Source organism: Euphorbia lathyris, chromosome 8 (assembly GCF_963576675.1).
Source record: "Euphorbia lathyris chromosome 8, ddEupLath1.1, whole genome shotgun sequence".
Taxonomy (NCBI): Eukaryota; Viridiplantae; Streptophyta; class Magnoliopsida; order Malpighiales; family Euphorbiaceae; genus Euphorbia; species Euphorbia lathyris.
The window spans coordinates 39,669,746-39,692,269 of NC_088917.1; the positions used below are offsets into that span (position 1 = coordinate 39,669,746).

Sequence of the window (22,524 nt, forward strand, 5' to 3'; positions counted from 1 at the left end):
TCAGACTCTTGGTTTTCTTCTCTAATTTTTTAATTTTTTAATTAAATCAACTAATTACTAAGAGATTATCTCTAAACCCTAAACCGTATAAGTACATGAAATGCCTTTCTCCTTTACCATCTCCAAAGCATCTCTTTCTTTTCCTCAGCCCCTCCATTTACTTTCTCTTTTTCATCCATGGAAAATTTCTGAATCAGGTACTTTCTATGTGCATCTCTCTTTCTCCAATTTCTGAATCTGGTACTTTCTTCTTAATTATACATTTTAATTGTTTATACTGTAACTGTTTATACTTTCCATATACTTATTTTTTGTCCTTATTCATAGTAATTATATATATATATAGGTTTGGTCCGCCTCTTTAGTTGTGGGAGGTTCTATTCTTTTTAGTTATTGTTTTTTTCAATTACCATAAAAGAAAAAGAAACGGAAGTTCTTCTCCTCTGTGCGATATTCATATATATCGGTTCAAACTTGCCTCCTCCTCCCCCATGGCTTTCCTTCACTCTTTTTATTTCCTGTGCAGGTCTGTTTTGTCCATTATTTTGTTTCTTTTGTGCTTCTATTTCCTTTCAATTGATCAATTTAATCTCTAGCTTCAATTACTTTGATAATCGTTTTGCAAATCTTCATTTTCCTCCTAACTTTTTAATCGAGTTCTAGTTCAACTATTGACTGATATGAATTGTTTTTTGGGAGCCTAATCATGTACTAATTACTAGGATGATGAAGTAGAGTGAACATTTTGAATTGCTAATTGTGAAATATACAGAACAGTCCCATACGCATTGGGTTTTCCAAAATGAGTTATAACTCTGGATAATGATTTAAATTAAAGCAATTGGTATTCTACCAAGATTCGGAACCTAGTGCCTGAGTGGGGGAAGTTCAAGTGGAAATCATGAACCTGTTAGAGGTGTATAGATGCCGAAAAAATTAGCCCTGGAGACACCAACATTTCTAGGTTTTCTCAGGAATAATGAATTTAGATCATAAATCCCTCATGTGTAGAATCTCTTGTTTGTGAATGCCACCTTGTCAAAGATAAATCCCAAATCATCTTTATATGCATCCAAGTGTGTGAAAAACTAAATCTTTTTACACACTTCATTAAGTATTATTTTCTCACTAAATCTTTCATCATATTATACTCTATGGACCCAATGTTCTTTTTCTTCTTTGGTTTTATGAAGGCTGCAGATACTGAGGGAGAACGGGGGCATCGAGGCAATTCCAAACTCCGGGTTGAAGCCTTTATTACCTTGCGTATGCTTGTATCTAAGGTAATTATCTAACACCAGTAGATAGTTTGAACATGTGGAGTAGAACTTTATAACTTTTAGTTGTTCATGTTTTTATCTGAGTATGCCACTTGACTTTTCTTTGAATTGAAATATTATTTTAGATTTGATAAATTTAATTAAGCCAAGTTGGCAGATATTGTTGATATGATGTGGCTTTGATGTAGTTCTAGAGAGTCATTTTATTTTAAGATGCAATGATAACTATTTTACAATATTCCTTTAAATCTTGATAGAGTATATTCTCATATAGATACGTTTTTCCTCAATTGTCAAGATTATGATAGCATATGTTCTAATGTAAGTTGAATTCTTGTCAATCACAACGTGATTGCTGTTTGTAACTTATACTGTCAATTTCTCAATTGTTAAAATTGAAGAAATATATGAAAATAATTAGTTTTTTAAACTCATGTTTGTGTAAATAGGACAAAGGCGTCTAATGCAGTGGGACAGTAAGCAGTACATTTTACCCTTATGGTAAAATTGCACCATTTTAGACGTTAGGGGGCAATTGCACCATTTTAGACGTTAGGGGTAAAGGTGCACCATTTTAGACGTTAGGGGTAAAATTGCACCATTTTAGACATTAGGGGGTAAAGTTGCACCATTTTAGACTTTAGGGGTAAAGTTGCACCATTTTAGACGTTAGGGGTAAAGGTGCACCATTTTAGACGTTAGAGGTAAAGTTGCACCATTTTAGACGTTAGGGATAAAATTGCACGATATTTTTACACTTATTCCCATTATTTTTACGAGTACCATTGAATGAGAGAAAACACATCAAACCAAGGCATGCTACATGATCAGTAACAAGAGTCACATGCCTTTATGAAAAAGATAATACAAAATTTATCCTTAAAATTGGTTGTCCACCATGTTGCATATTTATTAAGTGGAACATAGTTAACATTGAGTACATATCATGTTGCATATTTACAGGTCAATGTTGTTTGTTTCCACCTTAGCCTTAATCATATATGTTATTGGTTCAATTACATTTATTTTGCTATTAGTGTTTTAATTAGTTGAACAAGTATAGATAGTAGTTCACTGTATGTGCTGCTATTTCATTTTTTTTTTGTAAATATCTTACTGGATGCCCATGTATTAAGAATGTGTTTGTTGTTTGTAAAAGGAAAAAATTTAGCAGCCAAAAGAACCTCCAGGGAACACAATCCAGCAGTGACCTTGTAGCAATCATTCAGCAAATACTTTGTTTTTTCAGCGAAATAAGGTATGTGTTTCTTTATATATTATTTATCTTAGTTACATGTGTGTTTCCTGTTCAAATATTTAAGCAACCTTTAGCTTATAGCTTCCTATTCTTAGTTTAGTAATCTGGTTTGTTAAAGCTTCAATAATAGCCATAGAAACACAATGTATTTTTTTCATACTATGTAAAACACAATTTTATAATTTGTTGCTGCTTTCATGCTCTGTGAAACACAATGTATTTTTTTTGTACATTTCTTTTTTTTTAATCTCTCTTTTTAGTTTCCAGCATTCAGGCTACCAACAATGGACTAAATTGACCTTGGCGTGCTGGGTTTTGTATGTATAGAGGATAGATAAAGGTTGTTTAGAGAACCGACTAGCAATAAAATGCATTAGTAAATTCAGATATTTTTTTAGTGAATTCATAAATTTTGTTAAACAGGGCTAAGCATTAGCTATATTCAATTTGAGTGAACGAGATTGTGTATGTCGGTGTCACATTTTCAATGCAAAAATGTTGACATGTTTGCGTGTTATATTGCACCTTTATTGCTCTTGTAAAAGATTAATTATTTGGCACATGAGTTTGTATGTTCTGTTTGTGCAGTATGAGTGTATATACAGTTCTCTTTTGGAAAATAGTGTATATAAAAATTGGTTCTCATCAAAGTGTCTCGGTAATTCTTGGTTTGCTGTTAGGACATTGTTCTATGCAGCTTTACTTACTATCTTCTGTTCCTTGTAATGCTCATCTGCTTGTAATCAAGTTCGAGCATTCAATTGAAAATATAATTAGTCTACTTCCTTGTAATACATGATGTTGTTTACTATGTTCTGTTTGTTTACCATATTTTTGTACTCTTTTGGAGCATCTTAATTATTCTTTTATGCTATTTTGTCTATAAGTCGGTTCCTTGTTCTCTGTTTGAGGCTTCATCACACAGAGCCCTACATTCCTAGTTCTATTTTCATTTTCTGTTTTAGTTTTCCCAATTTACATGCTATGCAGTTCTTTTTTCTTTCATGATTTTAGCAAAATTGACATTAAGATTTCCATTCTAACGTGCTATGTAGTTTTATTCTTGTCAATTCGTTATTCATGAATTTTTCCTTTTCATGTAGGAGTCCTCTCAAGTGAACTTTGATGAACCACCTGAATTGAAGTTATACTTCGATATGCATCATAACAAAGATGGAACATGGTTCAATCCAGAAACTCAAGAAAATTATATAATGATACTTATTCAAACTCTAAAAGTGCTTTATTACATTTGATGGCACTTAACGAATATTATAATGTTTGTTTTATAGGAAAAAATGATTGCAGAGTTTCAAAAGTCTAAGGAAGAGGAGGTTCAATTATCCGGGCAACAGATTGTTGAAAATTTTTTGAAACCCAAAAGCGGTTACTCTCGTGGGTTAGGTTATGGGGCAAAGCCAAGTTCAAGTAGAGTTGCTCGTGTCTATTAAGAGAGCTTTCAATCTGAGAAACAAGCTCGTGAATTACTTGAGGAGAAGCTTCAAACTCAAGATGAGAAGATCAAAAGTCAAGAAGAAACAATTGCAAACTTACAAGCATCACATGATGAGCTTAAAGCTCTTTTTATGTCGACACTTAATCGAAATGGAACCCAAACTTCTTCATCATCTCCTTCTCAAGATTAATGGGATTTATTTTTTTAATAGTATTAGATATTAATAAATTATATTGAATTTAGTGATTGCTTCTAAATTCTTTCCTTTATTTTTTTAAAGCTTGGATTTGGCATTTGTTCAACGGTCTCAAAGTTGAAGATTATTTTCATATTTAGTGTTGTTTTAAACGTCTTGTCTTGAATTGATTTTATTAACTTAGTAGCTTGGGTTTTATTGTTGTTGGGATATCTTACATTTCTATTGTGGATTACAAAATATCGGATTGGTGTATGTTTGTTCTTAAATGATTTATATATAAGGTATTTTTGTTACAATTGTTTGGCATCATTATTCAGGTTTGACAAATCAGAGTTATCATGACTTTGTCACAATACACATGAATTTCTTAATACTATCTTTTCCTCACAATTAAGCTTCAAATTTATGACTAATGTAAGCAATAAGATATGTTGTCACAATAAATTAATTATATCATGACGGATTTGGTTTGACAAAATATCATTTGTTACAATAAGTTAATTGCAACAAATATTAAATTTGTCATAACAAATTACTCAGATAATTGTAACAAATATTACATTCGTCATAATAAAGTAAATCAATTAATTGTGACAAACATACTTAGTCACGTTAATTTATTTCGTCACACTAAGTATCTAATATTTGTCAAATTTTCTCACATTTTGGGACTAATATAGACTTGTAGCAACCAAATGTAATGTTTGTATTGACAAATTAATAGTCACAATATATAATGTAAATATGACAAATGGAATTTTGTCAGAATATCATATTGCAAAACGAGACAAACAATAATTTCATCACAAAAAACTTCTCGAGACGAGCTTATTGCTACTAAGCTTATGGCAAATTTTTTTGTCACTATAAGTATGCTGTGATGAAATATGGATATATTATGACGAATTTTTTGGTCACAAAAGGGTTTTTTTTGTAGTGAGTTAGATTAATTTTTCTAATTCGGAACATGTTGACATCCACTCATTTTTTTAGTTTGAGTTTAGCTAATTGATATGGATTGTATTTTTTATTTTTATGCATTTTGGTACAAAATAGATATAAAGTTTCACACGATAGTTGTTCATTGAAGTTTGAGACATATTAAATAAAATATTAAAGAGATATTGGAATATTATACTTACAATGAAGTTTATTTCAATATAAATTATGTTATATTATTATTATTATTATTATTATTATTATCAAGAAGTTATTTTTTCCCAATTTTCCAGACAATGAGATTGTAAGCGTCTAAGCTTGATAAGATGTTTATTCTTGAAGAATGTGGATCATGCTAGATACGAATTCAAAATCAAGGTAAATAAAAAGAAATTTTGATGCTCAAAATCCTAAAAATGTACATTAATTATGGATATTGAGATAATTGTTTTTGCAACATTGGCTTATATAATTTTTAACTATTATATTATGGTTCGTACAAAATTGTTAGTATTTCAAGAGTTTTTAACATATGAAAATGAAATATGATCATAGGACAAATTATTGAAAAATATTAATTAAGAAACTATTATTATTTGAATCTCTTTAAATTCTCAAATGTTGAGCATAATGATTCTAATTAATATAATTAATTTCACATATTAATTATAAAACGTTTTTTTACTGAGTGGTTACAATTGCGATTTAATTCTATTTAACTAAAATTAATTTATGGACTTAATACTTCATTAAGAAAAAATAGAATGTTTAATTAATGGGCAAAAAATATTTTCACTCTCCTCTTTATACGCTTATGTCTCGACATTCTTTCTTATTTTCAAAAAAAAAAAACCCGAGAGGAAGATGATTCTCTCCTAATTATCTTTTTCGTCCCTTCATTTTTTTTTCAATTATCTTGTTTGTTTTTCTTACTTACAAAATTCAAGAATATATAATTATTAGAAAATATTAATGAAGTCAAATAAGTGATATCTACGAGTATGACTGATATTCTATATAGTGAAAGAATGAAGAACAAATTGATCTAATGTCTTGATGAGATATTACGAGATGAAAATATGAGAAATCATCATCTTAAACTGATTCAATTAGATATATTGGGTTATTGTAGCAGAATGAATAATTGAATTCGAATACTTCGTGATCATGAAATTCCATCAACCAAAATAATTATCATCAAGATGAATTTGTGACTAATTCTTACGAATTTTATTTTTTTATATGTAACATATTGAATTGATAAAGTTTCTTCATATGCAACATTAGAAAAGTATTGGTTGTAATAGTTTATAGAATAATATATTGATGTTGCTTCCATTTTAACATAGATTGTAATTCTTTTGTATCGTAGATATAATATTTAATTTTAATTATAGTTTAATTCAATTTTTGTTTAACCTGTATTGTAATTCTTTTGTATCGTAAATATAATATTTAATTTTAATTATAGTTTAATTCAATTTTTGGTTTTTTTATTATATTCTAATATATTTCTTAATTAATCTGCTATTTTATTATTATTGTTTCACAGAATATTTGAAATATGAAAATTTATTAAAATTCCTAAAAAGTACAAATCATTGAATTTTTTAAAAATAAATAAATCATTCATCTTTAGTTAAAATTCTATAAAAAAGTAGTCAATTATTTTTAAAATTAATTTAATTTGAATTATCATTAAAAATATATATATTAATTTCAAATATACATAAAATAGCATGATATAAAATTATTTAAAAGTAAATATGTCAATTTATTTATTTATCTAAATTATACAAAAGTTTCATACCCCGTGCATCGCACGGGTTTTCGACTAGTTTTCACATAATGAAGAGGCAAAACAAATATAGTATTATTTCATTATTTCTACTTGAAATTGTTTATTTCTACTTAAAATTACACAATTATACAAAATATCAATATATTGAAATCGATGTTTTTCATGGTATATCTATTAATTATCTTTTGTTATAATCAAGTTTTGTTGAATAGTAAATTTGAGATCATAAATGGTGTACAATCAATCAAAACATATAGAATTGTAGAATTTGCAATTGTCTTTAGCCATGACATAAGGAGTGGTTGTGACATTATGGCATGGAAGGAAAAAAAACAAATTTTTATCGTAACCTCTCAAAGCATTTTATATATGGCTGTAAGGATGCAACTGGGGTAGGGAATATCCGTACCCGTCGGGGCCTCGCTCCGACGGAGCGGAGATTTCCCGCCTCGTTTTTTGGCAGGGATAGGGACAGTTTTTGTCCCCGTTTAGCTGGTGGGGACGGGGACGGGGACGGGGAATCCCTGTTTAGACGGGGACGGGGATGGGAAACCAAATCTCCGCCCCGCCCCGTTTACATCCCTAAGTGGCTGATTGGAACTGGATATCCTCCTTCCACTAATAGCTTAACATCAATTAACTTAGTAGAAGTATTGTCACTTGTAGTTTTCCCTATTTCTCATCATGAATAGATGCTTTGTCAAAATTGGATCCTCTAAATATGCAGTAAAAAGACCAATAATTTAAACCTCATTTGAGGAGATGGTGCATTGTTGGTCATGTATGAGGTGCATGGGCCATAGGATCCCTAGACATCATTTGAGGTTGAAGACCTCATCTCTTAGGAGCTATTACCTATGGAGAGTTCAATCCTGTAGCATAATCATTTATTCCATGGGAGGAAGTTAATGGAGATAAATTAGAGTAATGAAATGTAAAATATCACATTAATTAACCTTGTTTGATACACATGTAATAATTAATCCAATAATGATTATTATTATTATTATTATGTAACTTACCCTTACAATAACAAGACTTGGTCCATGGGCCGAAAAGTCCAAGCGAAAAGTGCAAATGGCGCATATTGAAATTGGACCATCCAAACCCTAAGGGCCCATCAATCTAGAAGGGCACTGAACACAAAAATATAAACCTCAGAAATAAACCCTTTTCTCCTTTCCTCCTCCTCCCTCCTCCTTCTTCGTCGTCAACGTCGCTTTCGATTCCCACACAGTACTGGCTGCAGAGTAAGAGACACCAACACAGTAGTGATTTCTAATGGAGATTGAAAATCAGTGCCAGGTCGACCTCGGACATCTCATGGCTTTTGACCCTCATCACAATTTTCCTTCTCTCCCTTCTTCCAGGTTCTTCCTCTTCTTCCTTTACCTTATTCCTTTTGTTCAACTGTATGCTTCAGTTTCTAAAATGTTTGGTCTTGTTTAACTTACTTCACTGGTTTAGTTTATTGTTCAGGTAGTTTCACATTTCATTCTTGCTGGAATCGTTATTCTCTCTCTCTCTTTTGGTGTTTAATTTTTTATTTGTGTTGGGTGGAATCTTCTTCTCGGAAAAAAAATGGTTGTTTTTAGATTTATGAGTCAAAGGAGATTGCAACCTTTTTGTTGAGTTTGCTTGAAATTGGACTTATTTAATTGGAATAGTTATTTCATTCTTGCTGGTCTTATTTAATATCGCTTGAAATTGGACTACTGTTATTCATTCCGTGAAGTTGGGTTTCAAATGTTTTTTTTTTTTTGAATAACAACTGCAACTTTTTCTAAGACTTATAAGATTTATTTGTTTCCTTTGTACTCATGATAATATAAGAAAGAGGCAAATTCTACTGTGACTTTGTTTTAAACAAGGTATATACTATACCATACTTTGCTTGTAATCACCGTTGGGTGTGAAAATATAAATAAAGTGGACAAGAAACAAAGTACCTGTAGAATGCACGGGCAAATTAATTTAGTGAACTCTAACCGGCAGGTGAAAAAAATCAATCATTCATCACCATCTTCGTTTGACATGAGTTATTGAGGTCTTTGCTTTTTACTAATATTCTAATGGTTAGAGTAGGTTGTGGTTTCAGTTTGAGGAGACCTTTCTTTGATCTGTTTTCTTTCCGCTGTCTTTTTATTTCACAGGGAGGAGTTGGTTGAACAATGTGTTAGAAAAGGCACTGAGCTGGTTCAAGCTGTTGCTGCCAGTCTTTTCAATTTACCTTCAACTGAAGATGTAGATGGTCCTCTTGTCAAGTTGCCTCGCCCAACAACGAAATTGCCCAGAGAAAAGCATGTAAGTTCTTCCTTCTATTAGTACACTTTTCAGATATAAAATATAGGAAGAGGGCAAGTGGTTAAGAGAAAAGGTGAGACAAAAGAGGCAAACCTCTCTCAATCTCTCTCTCTCTAAAAGTTCCATTTTGAGAACCGTAATCTAACCAACTAATGCCCAGTGGCAACAAACGGAAAAAATGCTTTCAAATTTGCATTGAAAACTAGTCTTTCTTGTGCAGAAAGATCACTTTGATGAGCGAACCTAAAAAAAAGTTAAAGTCAAGAAAAATAAGTTAAACTCATCCAGTAGGTCCTCTAAAGTATTACTTTGCTTTATAAAACATTATGATTGCTTTAAACTTAAATTGAAAAGTAGTAATTCTTGTTTATCACTCTTATGTGAGAACTTCAATCAAAGCATAAAAAACTTCCAAACTCAATGAAAATAAGCTTACCTTACCTGATAGAGTGGTAGGTCCTCCATAATCTGTTGTTTGTCCTCTAGATGATACTTTTCTCAATAGAGCGTTATAGAGCAATTTATACACTATCTAGCATGGCTTACAGGAGATTCTTAAACCTGTGTGTAATGGAATATGAACCCTGCTTTCTTTTTGTGTGCATGTTTGTGCATCACTGTACTGGAACCTAGATGTATTCTCCTAACCTCTGTGTAAAAGCTTTTCTCGTTGTCTGAATTTGTAATTTGATGTTGTACCAAGTGAAACTGCTGTTTACTTCAACGAGTTCTGTCTCATCCTTGATGCACAAATTACTTGAAGGAGATGCGTGTTTGATATATGGGAGTGCCTATTATTTTCTGCTATATCATATATAACCTGTGCACAATGGAATATGAACCCTTCTTTCTCTTTGCATGCATGTTCGTCCATCAATGTCTTAGAACCTAGATGTGTTCCTCTCATCTCTGCGTAAAAGTTCTTCTGCTTGTCTGAATTTCTACTTTGATGTTATACCATAGTTATTAAAGGCGCATGGCGCACTAAGGCGCATGGGGTCCTGGAGCCTTGGCGCATGGCGCACGGCGATGGCGCGCGCCATAGCGAGACAAGGCGCACTTACAAAAAAAAAAATTATAAAACTACAAAACTATAAAACTAACATAAAAATGCAATGAATACTAAATCAAGAAAATATCTTAAGCATAAATAAATTTAAAATGTAAAATAAACCCCATATCAGCAAACTTTAAAGTTAAATACTAATTCCTAAGTTCTACTCCTAATCAAAACTCTCCAAATCCATCACTTCTCATCATCACTATCACACTCCTCAACTAAAGCATCATCATCATCAAACTGATCCTCTTCATTCTCATCAACAAACTCAGTTTCTTCTTCCTCCTCATCTCGAACAACTACACGAGCTTTTCCTTGATCCTTGAAAGATGATACTTTAGCCTTTTTTCCTACTCTTTTAGTGTTATATGCACTCTCTTCAACTCCAGCAGCCTTACCAACTAAACCCCATGTTAGAGCATCATTTTCAAACATGAGTTCATCTTCAACTCTTCAAATGACTCTGTCTCTTCCTCTTCTAATTAGTTTAAAACGTATAATCTCTCTCCTCTTTAATACTTTTTGTTAATAGAACATGTGCTTCATCCCAGATATATAAAAAAACTGCCCATAACTGCCTCTAATTGCCAAGGCGCGCCTTTGGCAATTGCATTTGGCGCAAAATGGCGCACCAGGCGCGCGCCATGGCGATTGCGCCTTGCCATGGGGCTGCCATGGCGCTAAGGCCTGCGCCTGGTGCGCCATGCGCCATAGGCGCGCCTTTAATAACTATGCATGTGCGCCTTTTTATACCAAGTAAAACTGCAGTTAACTTCTACCAGTTTTGCCTTATCCTTGGTATAAAAAGGTGCTTGAAGGAGATGTGTGTTTGATACACGGGTGTGCCTATTATTTTCTGCTATATCATATATCAGTATGGGGCTTTCTTTGCATATTATTCTTTTGTTAGGTTTTTTGCTAAGTATGTATTATCAGCTATGTTAAACTGCTATTTTGGACTACTATTAAAAAAGGGTTTTAATCATTTTGCATTGAAATAATGCTTTTATAATTTGCTCGAGAGACTCAAAAAATTGGTATACTCTATTTGATCAAAGGCAGATAAGAGATGAAAAGTATAAATTTAATATCTTGTTGCTTTAAGTTTCAACAGCAAATATCTTAAGTTAGGTGAATAAAAAGGGCGGCCCGGTCGCATTACGCGTCCCCGCTGAGCGAGGGTCCGGGGAGGGGTCCCACCACAAGGGTGTATTGGGGGCAAGCCTTCCCTTGCCAATTTAATTGGCAAGAGGCCGCTCCTAAGACTCGAACCCGTGACCTCTGGTCACACGGCAACAACGTTTTACCGTTGCGCCAAGGCTCGCCCTCTATGTGGATGAATATGAAAATAAAATTAGATACATATTAAACTTGTTTATGTGGATGAATAGTTATGAGCTGGGACCGTCCAGTAATAGTTAATGATATTTTCTAATTACGCCCTTGCCTAAGGTGGCTGCATAGCTGTTATAGCAAGGGAGACAAATTTTTGTAGTTGTGCGCCACTAAGTCATAGAAATTTGTATGAACAAAGTTAGCAGGACATCAAACAGAACGGGTTGCACCAATAACTTGTCTTCAAGTGCTTAATCATTATAATTAAACTTTCAGGACCTGCTATGTCAAATTATGTGAAGTTGTCGATATGTTTATGTTTATGCCAATATAAAGGAAGTCAAATAGTGACAAAAACCTAACATCATGCAGAATGCTTATTTTCTTTTGTCCCTTTGTTTTCCAGTGGGTATCTTATATTACATAATGCATTTGCAATATCTTTATTTTGTCTCACCATTATCCTAAATCTGTATATAAATTTTAAGCATAATTTCATGTTTTTGTGTTTGTCATTGTTACTTATTGGCCTGTTATGGTATGTTTTCAGTTGCCAAAGCCTAAACCTCCTACAAAGTGGGAAGAGTTTGCAAAAAAGAAAGGTATTTTATTTTGATTTTATTTGATTCCTTGATGCAAAATAAAAAGTTGCATTTTGGAGGAGTTTATACTTTTATATTGTAATTAAATGTAATTCAGGTCTGGAATTAGATAATTACTAAAAGAGTTATTATTTTTGTCAATATAATTTTTCGAATGAACCTTAATTTCTATTTTTTAATCTAGATTCTTGGCTGTGTTTGTTTGATTTGTTATAGGTATAAAGAATCGGAAGAAAGACAAGGTTGTATGGGATGAACAAACTGGCACTTGGAAGCGTCGTTATGGATACGATCGTGTTAATGATGATGCAGATGTTCCTATTATTGAGGCCAAGATGACCGATGGTAGTGCTACAGTGATGATGATGATAATAATAATAATAATAATAATGATAATGAAAACTGAAATATTAGCCTTCTAACATTAGCCATTCAATATGTCTTGCTTTTGCAGAGCCTGGAGTGGATCCATTCACAAAGAGAAAATCGGATAAAAAGAAAAGAGTTGAAAAACAAGAAAATAATCGATTGCAAAACTTGAAACAAGCTCACAAAGTTGGTGCTTTGCCAAGGTTTTTTCCTTTCCTCCTGTTTCTTCTTTTGTAATATTTAAGAATTTTTTTCTGCTCACAACTTAACAGCTCTAAAAATATCAAATGTATCCAAGTTCGGCAACCAATCTCGGTTTTATTAGTAGCTGTTTAGAACATCACGAGTTTAGTTAAATAGATTTTGATAGCATTATAGGTACTGAAAGTGAAAATTGTCAGCACTTACATCCATTGACCAGGATTGATCATCCTTTTTCCATGAACTTTTAGTTTAGATGTGAGTAGTGCATAAATAGCTAAAAAATCAACACAACTTTTGGTCATCTATATAAACTATTTCTCTTTTATGTTAATATATAGCATCCTGAGTTGTACAAGTATGGCTTAAGCACCCACCTACGCATAACTTCTTGCATTTCTTTTTCTACTTGTCTTGGAATATATATATTGTCTCCAAATGCTGAGTGGCCTCATGAGAAACCTCTGCAGTCACATTCAGCTAGCTGCCACAGCTCTACCTATAACAGGAACCCAGGCAGCTCCAAAGAAGTTTAGCAAAGATGAATTAGGAAATGTAGCTGGACTGGCTGCAACCGCAACAGCAAGCGGCGGGAAGTTTGACAAAAAGTTACAGGGAGAAAAGCCTGTTAAAATGCAAGGAAAACATCGCAAGGTTTGAACTGAACATACTCAATGCAAACTAGTTGAAATATTTTTCTTCCTTGTTGAAGTTATAACAAGTTGATGATTTCCATACAGTTCCTACCAGTTGCAGAAGGTTCGGGAATGGGCAGACAGGAGAAGGAGCAAAGTGACAAAATTATGAGCAAAATATTCTCACAGAATTCACATGAGATACTTAACGTTGAGAAGGTATGCACAGTTAAGGAAATCAATAGTTGGTTATGTTTGTGTAGATTGATTTGATTGTGTTTTCCTTAAAAATAGGCGGTTTCAAAGTATAATGTGAAGAAAGAAAAGACATGGAAGAATGAACAAGGGAAGTCTTCAAGCAAGTTAAAAGCAAACAGCAAACCAATGAAAGCAAAGAGCAAGTCCATAAAAGGGCCATCTTCAAATAAGGGAATGGGAAAGGGAAAGGGAATGGGAAAGGGAAAGGGGAAGGGAAAATGAAACACACACTTGAATGTACAAGAGTTTTGCCCAGTTACAACATGTAATGTTTAATTATTAGATTTCTATATTTTTGCATCAGAAATGTGTATTTTGAATGCTTGGTATTATTATTATTATCTAAATTAAAGGGTGATTTTAAAGTTATGGTTATGACAGTGGGGAAACTGGAAGATGAAATTATTAAAAATAATTTAACTGTTGCTTTTCACATGTTCTCTTCTCTTCTGGAGATGTTTCTTTATACCACTTCTATACGATTATACAGAGACGTGCTCAAGCATGAGCAACTATTTACTTGCTCTTCTAATGATACACTTGGAAAAATATTCATTCCTATTGAGATTCTCATCTAAAAAGGAAGATTTGGCAGGTGTATGTTTTATTTCAAAATCTTTATAATATCTAAACACACAGATATTTACAGCATAATTAACACATGCCACTATATATATTTAGATGGCTTAATATCTTTCCAGTCCCATCAAGTTGTCCCAATACTGTAACTGATCCCTCGAACTTAGACCTATGACAACTAATCCCCTTAACTTGTTTATTTGTAACAAATAACCTCTCAAATTGCTCAATTGGAATAAATAATTCCTCAAGTTGTTTATTTAGAACAAATAACCCCTAAACCCAAAAAAACATTCAACATAATATCACATCAGAAATAAAAGATTTCAAATTATTGGTTGCCACATCTAACTAATCTAGTGATATATTAAGTAAAGGGTAAAAAAACTCCCGAAATAACCTATTTGAGGGGTTATTTGTTCGAAATAAGCAAATTGAGGGGGTTAGTTGTCACAAGTCTAAGTTCGGGGGTCAGTTATAGTATTGGGACAACTTTGAGGAACCTAGGAAGGTATTAAGCCTATTTAGATTTATAGATTAAAAACTAACGATATAATAATGCATTGAAATTTAAGGTGGATTTGGATTAGAATGTAATAATGATGTGGTTGAAAAACCTGAAAGTAGGGAATGACAAGTTTCTTTTATTTACATCTCTGTTTGGCTTTGATACCATTAGTAAAAGGGTTTTGGAAGACTAATAAAGGAAAAGTTTGGCAATAATTTTTATAAAATAAAGGCCAAAATCATACACAGCTCCCTAACTTATCACTTTTGGTCATTTTACCTTTTGAACTTACGGGACGATCTATTTGCTCCTTTCAACTCTTTAAAAGTGGTATTAACAACCCTCTCTTTTCATTATAACGGAAACAATCATGATATTTTCTCATTGCAAGCATCAAAGTCATAATAAAAAAGGTTGTGCACTACTAAAACAAGTAGCAAATGAGGTTAGTATATATAGTACACAAGTTCTCTTGTAAAAATTCATATAGCTTTAACTCATTCTAAATCGTCTTTATATGCAAGCTGGTTGTAATACTTCCATGAACACTTATTAATGTTGAAAGTTTCCGTTATAATGAAAAAAGGGAGCTGTTAATACCACTTTTAAATAGTTGAGGGGCAAATAGGTCGTCCCGTAAGTTCATGGAACAAAATTACCAAAATTGACAAGTTCAGGGGGTTGGGTATGGTTTAATCCTAAAATAAACCCAAGTTTATATTAATTCTTTACTAACAAACCATAAGATGAAGAGATAATTTAGATGAGCTTTTGTGCAAAGATGAAGGAAAATGTAGTCAATATTGAATAGAGACACATTATTTGACCATGAAAATAACATTGGTTTAAGTAATGTGTGCTGTTTTTAGAAGAGTGGTTTAGCACATGGAACTTAGACACTTAAGATAGGTCAAATTAGGCATGAAATGTTAGATCTGGTCAAATAATATTTAAAAATATAAATTGATTAGTGTTAAAAGTAAAATGTGTATTAGTAAAAAGGTATTGTAAAATAGAAGTCAAGGTTTCTAATAAAATGGACATATGCCGGAGTTAAATTAATAGTATAGGGTTTTAGAGTTTAAGTTTGGCTCATTTGGTAAAATTGTATCTCATGGAAACAGAAGGGTTGGCCTTTTATGTAAACGAAAGCAAAGGCAGCATATTTATATTGACGCCTATTCCTACGCCACCATCCTCTCTTTCCTTGTATTCTCTTCTCTTCTCTGAGAAGAGAGGAGGGAAGGCCATTTAAAGTTATCTAAACCCTTGTGCTTTTATATCGTTATTCTCCTTTCTTCATCCTTCCGTTTCACCTATATATAATTCTTTCAAAAAGATTCCATTCTTCTCTATCAATATTCTTCCCTTTTCATCCATTATTCTTTCGCTTCTGTTGTCAGAGGAGAAGTGAAGCTTTCATCAATATGGCCATAAATAGTTTGCAAATGGGTCGACATAGAAACGAGGGCGTCAACTTCTCTAATTCTGGTGTTAAACTTGACCTATTTACTCACCAGATTAGTGTTAGGAAGGATGTGTTTGCTAGTGTTAATCAAGTAGGAAAGGGATTTGGGATCTCTCCAAATTCAGTAGGAAATGCCATACATATCCCAGCATCTAGTATGCAGATGAAAGCTGAGCAGACTCTTAAGTTAAAGGAGTTTAAATGGAAAATTAAGGTTAGAAATCAAGCATTGAGGAGGTTGATTAGTGGGGGAATAGCTGGTGCTGTATCACGTACTGCTGTGGCTCCGTTGGAGACCATAAGAACTCATTTGATGGTCGGAAGTTGTGGGCATTCAACAACTGAGGTGTTTCATAACATAATCAACAACGATGGTTGGAGGGGCTTCTTCACAGGTAATTTTGTCAATGTAATCCGGGTTGCACCAAGCAAAGCAATTGAGGTATCTCCATCCCAACTTTGACTTCTGTATTCTTGAGTTTTATCTCTCTATTTAAAGGTGGAATGTTGAGATTTTGGTTGCCAAATTTTCAAATAACTTGTTTGTTTCTCTCCAGAATTTTCAACTGATGATTTTCTGCTTTTGTTGCATTGCCTCCCTTTATGTTTTGTGTCTTCTAAAAGGCTGATTTTGCATCCAAGATATTGTTGTCTGATACATGAATGTAATAGCACTGTTTATCAAAATTGTGGTGCAGTTATTTGCTTATGATACAGTTCTGAAGCACTTGACTCCCAAACAAGGGGAGCAATCAAAAATTCCAATTCCTGCTTCATCAATAGCTGGTGCTGTAGCTGGAGTTAGCTCAACATTGTGCACATACCCTCTTGAGTTGATCAAAACCCGACTAACTGTGCAGGTAAGTAAACTAAAATCATATCCTGAAAGTGCTACTGAATTTCAAACACTGAATTTCTATCATATTCAATTGCAGAGAGGCGTGTACAAGAATTTCGTTGATGCATTCATAAAGATAGTGCGAGAGGAAGGAGCTGGTGAACTTTACAGAGGTCTCACACCAAGTCTAATAGGAGTGGTGCCATATGCAGCTGCCAATTACTTTGCATATGATACACTAAGGAAAGCTTACAAAAAGGGTTTCAAGAAGGAAGAAATCGGAAACGTTATGACACTAGTAATTGGATCAGCTGCTGGTGCAATCTCAAGTAGTGCAACGTTTCCACTGGAGGTGGCTCGAAAGCATATGCAGGCTGGAGCTCTGAACGGGAGACAGTACCAAAACATGCTTCATGCTCTAGTGAGCATTGTGGAAAAAGAGGGAGTAGGAGGTCTATACAGAGGCGTAGGACCAAGCTGCATGAAGTTGATCCCTGCAGCTGGCATTTCTTTCATGTGCTATGAGGCTTGCAAGAGGATTCTCATAGATGCGGACGAGGAAAAACTTTAATGCTTGCTTGCTACTGACTGCCATACAATAATCTGTTTAATTTATTTTGATCATTATAGGGTTTTCACTTGATCATATTTTGAAAGATATTAAATTTCCTTCTCACAAAGCAGAGATTATGTACACATGACAGTGAGAATAGATTCAAAAGATTATATATATATTATTTTTCCTTGACCAATCCTTCAAAGTAAAAAAGCAAGTACATGATCATGCTACGAATTCAAACCTTATAAACATCAGTTTAGATACTAACAATCAATGTTTATGCACTTGTCCAGATAATGACATTTGAACATTACCCCAATATCATTGAGCTTTGTACTATTAAACATGAACTATTCAATCACTGAAAGAGCAAACTTTTATGCTTCAGATTGTACTTAGCATAGGATACCTTGTGTTGTAGTAATGATCACTCACTAAATTTTAGTTACTCTTTTACTAAAAGTATACCTAACCATAAAGTAGGAGATCACATCAAAATTGAGAAAAATATACAGATTTAAAGAAGAAGCTGAAAATTTTCTTTGTCAACGAAAGGCACATTCTTTTCTGGACACCCAGTTAAACTGCAAACACCTATTACATGAATAACAGATACGACATTTAAGTGATTGATCAGCATGTGCCAAGCGACATTAGATGTGCACATGAAACCAAACCCAACAAAGACATCAACTTGTACCAAAAATGAAACTCAAATCAGACTTAATCCTCAATAAGAGACAAATTTTGCTACTAAACTCCTAGCACAAGAAAATTTGCACACCTATGGAATTGGAAACCACTCAAGCCCACATAATCTTCAACACCTATAATATATGAAAATTCACTAATAAATTGTGTTTGCGACTATCAGCTTATCAAAAACAGGCTCAATCAGTCCCACTTCAACTCTGTTCTTCACCATCAACAGCATCCCTCTCTTCAGCTGCAGCAGCCATTAATTCATCGAAGTTTTCAGTCTTGCCCAGCAATATTTCAATCTATAACCACCACAATGAAAAATGTATCCATATCAGAATGTGACAGTGGAAATTTTTATAAAAATCACCACAATGATTTCAAGAAGAGAAAAGTAATAGAAAATCGAAATATAAATTCCCCAAACAGATTACACTACCACACAGACACACAGAAGTGAGAAATACTGATACTCATTGAAGATTAAACACAGAAACTAGGAAAGGAAGAACAACAAATTGAGCTAAAACCCAATCCCCTTATCTACCAAATGGCAGAGCTTCTGCTCAAAGGCAGCCAAACAGAAGATATTCAATGTCCAAAACATAACACCACCTACTGATACCCAGTATTCTATAATTAACTACAAACTATTACGACCCTTTTGGTGTTAATGGGCTAATCCCGTTACAGATTTTGCATATCTCAGCCTGTTTAAGGATTTTTCGAGCTAATTGACTTCCTACCAGAAAATTACTTGAAGCTAAAGGAACCTCATGATATCTAGTATCTTGGATCCAATGATGCAGTTTCACCAAACAGCACTAGGCCATAATAAATTTGGATGAAAACTGAGACGTACAAAGGAAACTGATTAGTATGACTGAAATGGAAATCAAATTTAATAAACTGAAACTTAATAAAAAATCTAATCTGTAGGGTTAATTGAATAAACATGGCAAAAGAATAAAGAAATAAATTGCAGTAGAGAAACAAAAGAGGCGCGATTCCATTTATCGTTAGCCAAGCTTTTATAGGCAGATGAAACAAATCACAAAGAGTAGATATTCACTAAGGCCATCTCCAACAATATACTCTATTTTACCTACTCTATCTTCATTAAAACTTCTCCAACCATCTACTCTATTTATAACACTAAACAAACATATTCTTTTTAACAAACAATATTTTATTAATTTTTCATTTTACATTCTTTTAATTATTAATCAAAATATATCTATAAGTTAATTTTTTTTATCATATTATATAATTTATTATTATTTCAATAATTTAAATAATAATATTAAAATTAATAGTTAATAATTTGAATTTCATATAAATTTTTTATAATAAGTAAAAGAATTAAATAAAATTTGTTCAAATGTACATAAAAATTAAATAACATTAAACTTAAAACAAATAACAAATAAATATTAAACTAAAAAAACAAAATAAATAATATTTTTAAATTAAAAAAACGAAAAAAAAAATATTAATATTTGCCTTGCTGCAAAAATGCAGCAAGGCATGGTTGATGGTTCTGCATATATGCAGAACCATCAACCATGCGACATTTTTGCCGCATGGTTTTGCAGCTCCATTGGAGCTGCAAATAGTAAGGATTCTCCAATTGGAGATGCCCTAAGACTCTTTCAAAGAGTTCCAACTAAATCTATGACTCTTAATCCAAAATAAATCAAATAAAATATATGCAGTAATATCTAGCGTCATCTCTGAAATTGTGTTAGCAGAATGTTTGGCTGACGGTTCGGAGTTTATAGGTATATCGATACCAATTTTGAAGTTGTAGCTCGTTTCATATTTCCAATTTCAATATATCAAGGGCTTATGTTAGCTGGAAATGCTATGCGCATGTGAAGATCTAAATGGAATAACGCAGCTTGGTATATGGAAATGGAACTACTATATGGGTAGGCTGGAAAGATACAAGAGGGAAAGCAAGATGTAATGTTGTCTCGGTATTTATAGGCATATCGATACCAATTTTGAAGTTGTAGCTCGGTTCATATTTCAAATTTCAATATATCAAGGGCGATGGTGCTATGTGCATAAGGATCTACACATTATGGCACAGCTAGGTATGAGGAACTAGAATCTGGGTAGGCAGGAAAGGTAAGGGATGCGCAAGCAAGACCTTATGTTACGCATGTGAGGATAGCAGTTATTTGCAAACACAACCAATCGTACAAGAAAATATGTGAATTGAGCAGTAAGATAAATGTCTGCTGTATGGGACAATGATTGCATATGAAGTACACAGAAGTAGGTGTTATACCTTGGCCTTTTGGACAGGACGCCCTCTTGATTCATCCCTCATATCAACTGTCGAAGTCATGATTTCTGCATATCAATTTTTTGGCGTAAGAATCAAAATTAAATCAGTTACTAACATAATCAAAATATTTAAGACATAATCAAAATATTTAAGACAAACAGATCCTACTCTTTTCAACAGCCAGTCCATTATTTTTCAGAATTTCAGCAACTGTGACGACAGTAGCAATAGCTGCAAAATGACATAACAAAAAAAAGGTCAAAATGCCATGTGAAATTGAAGTATTGATCCATACATACACATTGCATGCTCAAAGCGGAAGAAATTCGATGAAATTTCCATAAGGCATATATTAATATCCAAAGGAAAAGACCCTAAGCAACTTAGTCAAGTCTAAAGCACTACTGCAGTGGTTGAATTTCTGAGCAATTGTGAGCTGAAACGAAGCATCTTCCAAATATAAAAACAAATTCTACAAGCAGCTGAAGAGTGCAAAAAGAAATTACATCTAAAAAAAAATTAATTTATAAAAATAAGTTATTGCACAAGCAGCTATGAAATAACTTGATGCAGAGTTCAACTAGCTGTAGAACAATCAGCTGCCAGAAGTAAATTGTTGTATTAACATGATATGGTATGATAAAAAAAAGGGCGGCCCGGTCGCACTATGCGTCCCCGCTGAGCGAGGGTCCGGGGAGGGGTCCCACCACAAGGGTGTACTGGGGGCAAGCCTTCCCCTGCCAATTTATTTGGCAAGAGGCCGCTCCTAAGACTCGAACCCGTGACCTCTTGGTCACACGACAACAACGTTTACCGTTGCGCCAAGGCTCGCCCTCAACATGATATAGTATGATAAAACAAAATATTAACCCTTTGTATAACTAATTCTTTAACATCCTAACAAAATACCAAACTCACGGGAAAGCAGATTAAACGCTATACGCTAATAAAAATGAAGCATATTCATGAGAAGCCGACATCTAAGTCCATGTTTGGAAGTTTGGAGGTTAACGGAGGTGAGAGTTAAAGAGCTAATGGAAAGGAAACGGAAGCCATGGAAATGAAAATTAAAAATTATTGGGAGTTTATAGAATGTAAATGAGAGTTAAAAGTTTTAATTTTTTTGGGAGTTTAAATACAAAGGGGAATGAAAGTTAAAGTTTATTCTTAAGTGACCAAATTTTTAATGAAATTTCCATTACTTACGTTAAGCCCCAATTTGGAGGACAGAATTTGGAGGACAAAGGAATTAAAAGTTTCTTCGAAAAAGACTCTCAAACAAGGTTAAATTGATATTTTATATTCCATTACTCTTATTTAAATCCATTAAGTTCCTCCCAAAATAAGGGCTAAAGCAGTGCTGCATAATATTAAAAAATGAAGACCAGTAAAAAAATTCTGAGAGAGTTATAGTGTACCCATTCCAAGTGCAGACAGCTCCACCTCGTTGTGCTGCTGCATATATCTCTGCAAATCCCATATCCAGCACCAGGAAAAGTTAAAACAGGACATTTACGAAAATTAACAAAACAAAAAGACCAATATAGCAGTTAACCATTAAGCTAAAAAAAGGGGGAATAAAAAATCCTGAATTCCGAAATCGTACCTTCGCGAGATTGACATAGAAGAATAAGGGCTTCTTGGTGTTGGAGACTTGAATACGATTCTTCTTGTGCAAATCTCCAGCTATGTTGATGTTGTTAATTCCCTCTGTAATATCTTCCATTGAAGCAGACAATTTGAAAAATTGAAACTAAGAATGAAAAATAAAAGCCCAAAACCTAACCCTAGCCCTAATCGAGCAGCTTTGCTTTCACACTTGCTTTAGAAAAAAGAAGAGAGGCAGAAGTAGGTATAAGCACGAGGTAAAGAGTAGATGA

The 22,524-nt window shown here is 33.3% G+C and overlaps 3 protein-coding genes across 3 annotated transcripts; 2 read left to right on the forward strand and 1 right to left on the reverse strand.

Moving 5' to 3' along the window:
* The first annotated feature begins 8,100 nt into the window (after positions 1-8,100).
* Positions 8,101-14,072, forward strand: LOC136204085 (ribosome biogenesis regulatory protein homolog). The gene is made up of 8 exons (XM_065995274.1): positions 8,101-8,303; positions 9,087-9,237; positions 12,183-12,234; positions 12,451-12,579; positions 12,689-12,806; positions 13,275-13,458; positions 13,545-13,658; positions 13,734-14,072. The coding sequence occupies exons 1-8, from the start codon at positions 8,215-8,217 to the stop codon at positions 13,917-13,919; spliced, it is 1,023 nt and encodes a 340-aa protein (XP_065851346.1). The 5' UTR covers positions 8,101-8,214; the 3' UTR covers positions 13,920-14,072.
* Positions 14,073-15,889: 1,817 nt separating this feature from the next.
* LOC136202531 (adenine nucleotide transporter BT1, chloroplastic/mitochondrial-like) lies at positions 15,890-17,834 on the forward strand. Its single transcript, XM_065993217.1, has 3 exons — positions 15,890-16,694; positions 16,951-17,112; positions 17,188-17,834. The coding sequence occupies exons 1-3, from the start codon at positions 16,212-16,214 to the stop codon at positions 17,659-17,661; spliced, it is 1,119 nt and encodes a 372-aa protein (XP_065849289.1). The 5' UTR covers positions 15,890-16,211; the 3' UTR covers positions 17,662-17,834.
* A 325-nt stretch (positions 17,835-18,159) lies between these two features.
* LOC136202532 (uncharacterized protein At2g34160) lies at positions 18,160-22,524 on the reverse strand. Its single transcript, XM_065993218.1, has 5 exons — positions 22,251-22,524; positions 22,063-22,111; positions 20,813-20,875; positions 20,645-20,709; positions 18,160-18,650 (listed from the first exon to the last, which is right to left on the reverse strand). Exons 1-5 carry the CDS (start codon positions 22,368-22,370, stop codon positions 18,555-18,557), a joined length of 393 nt encoding a protein of 130 aa, XP_065849290.1. The 5' UTR covers positions 22,371-22,524; the 3' UTR covers positions 18,160-18,554.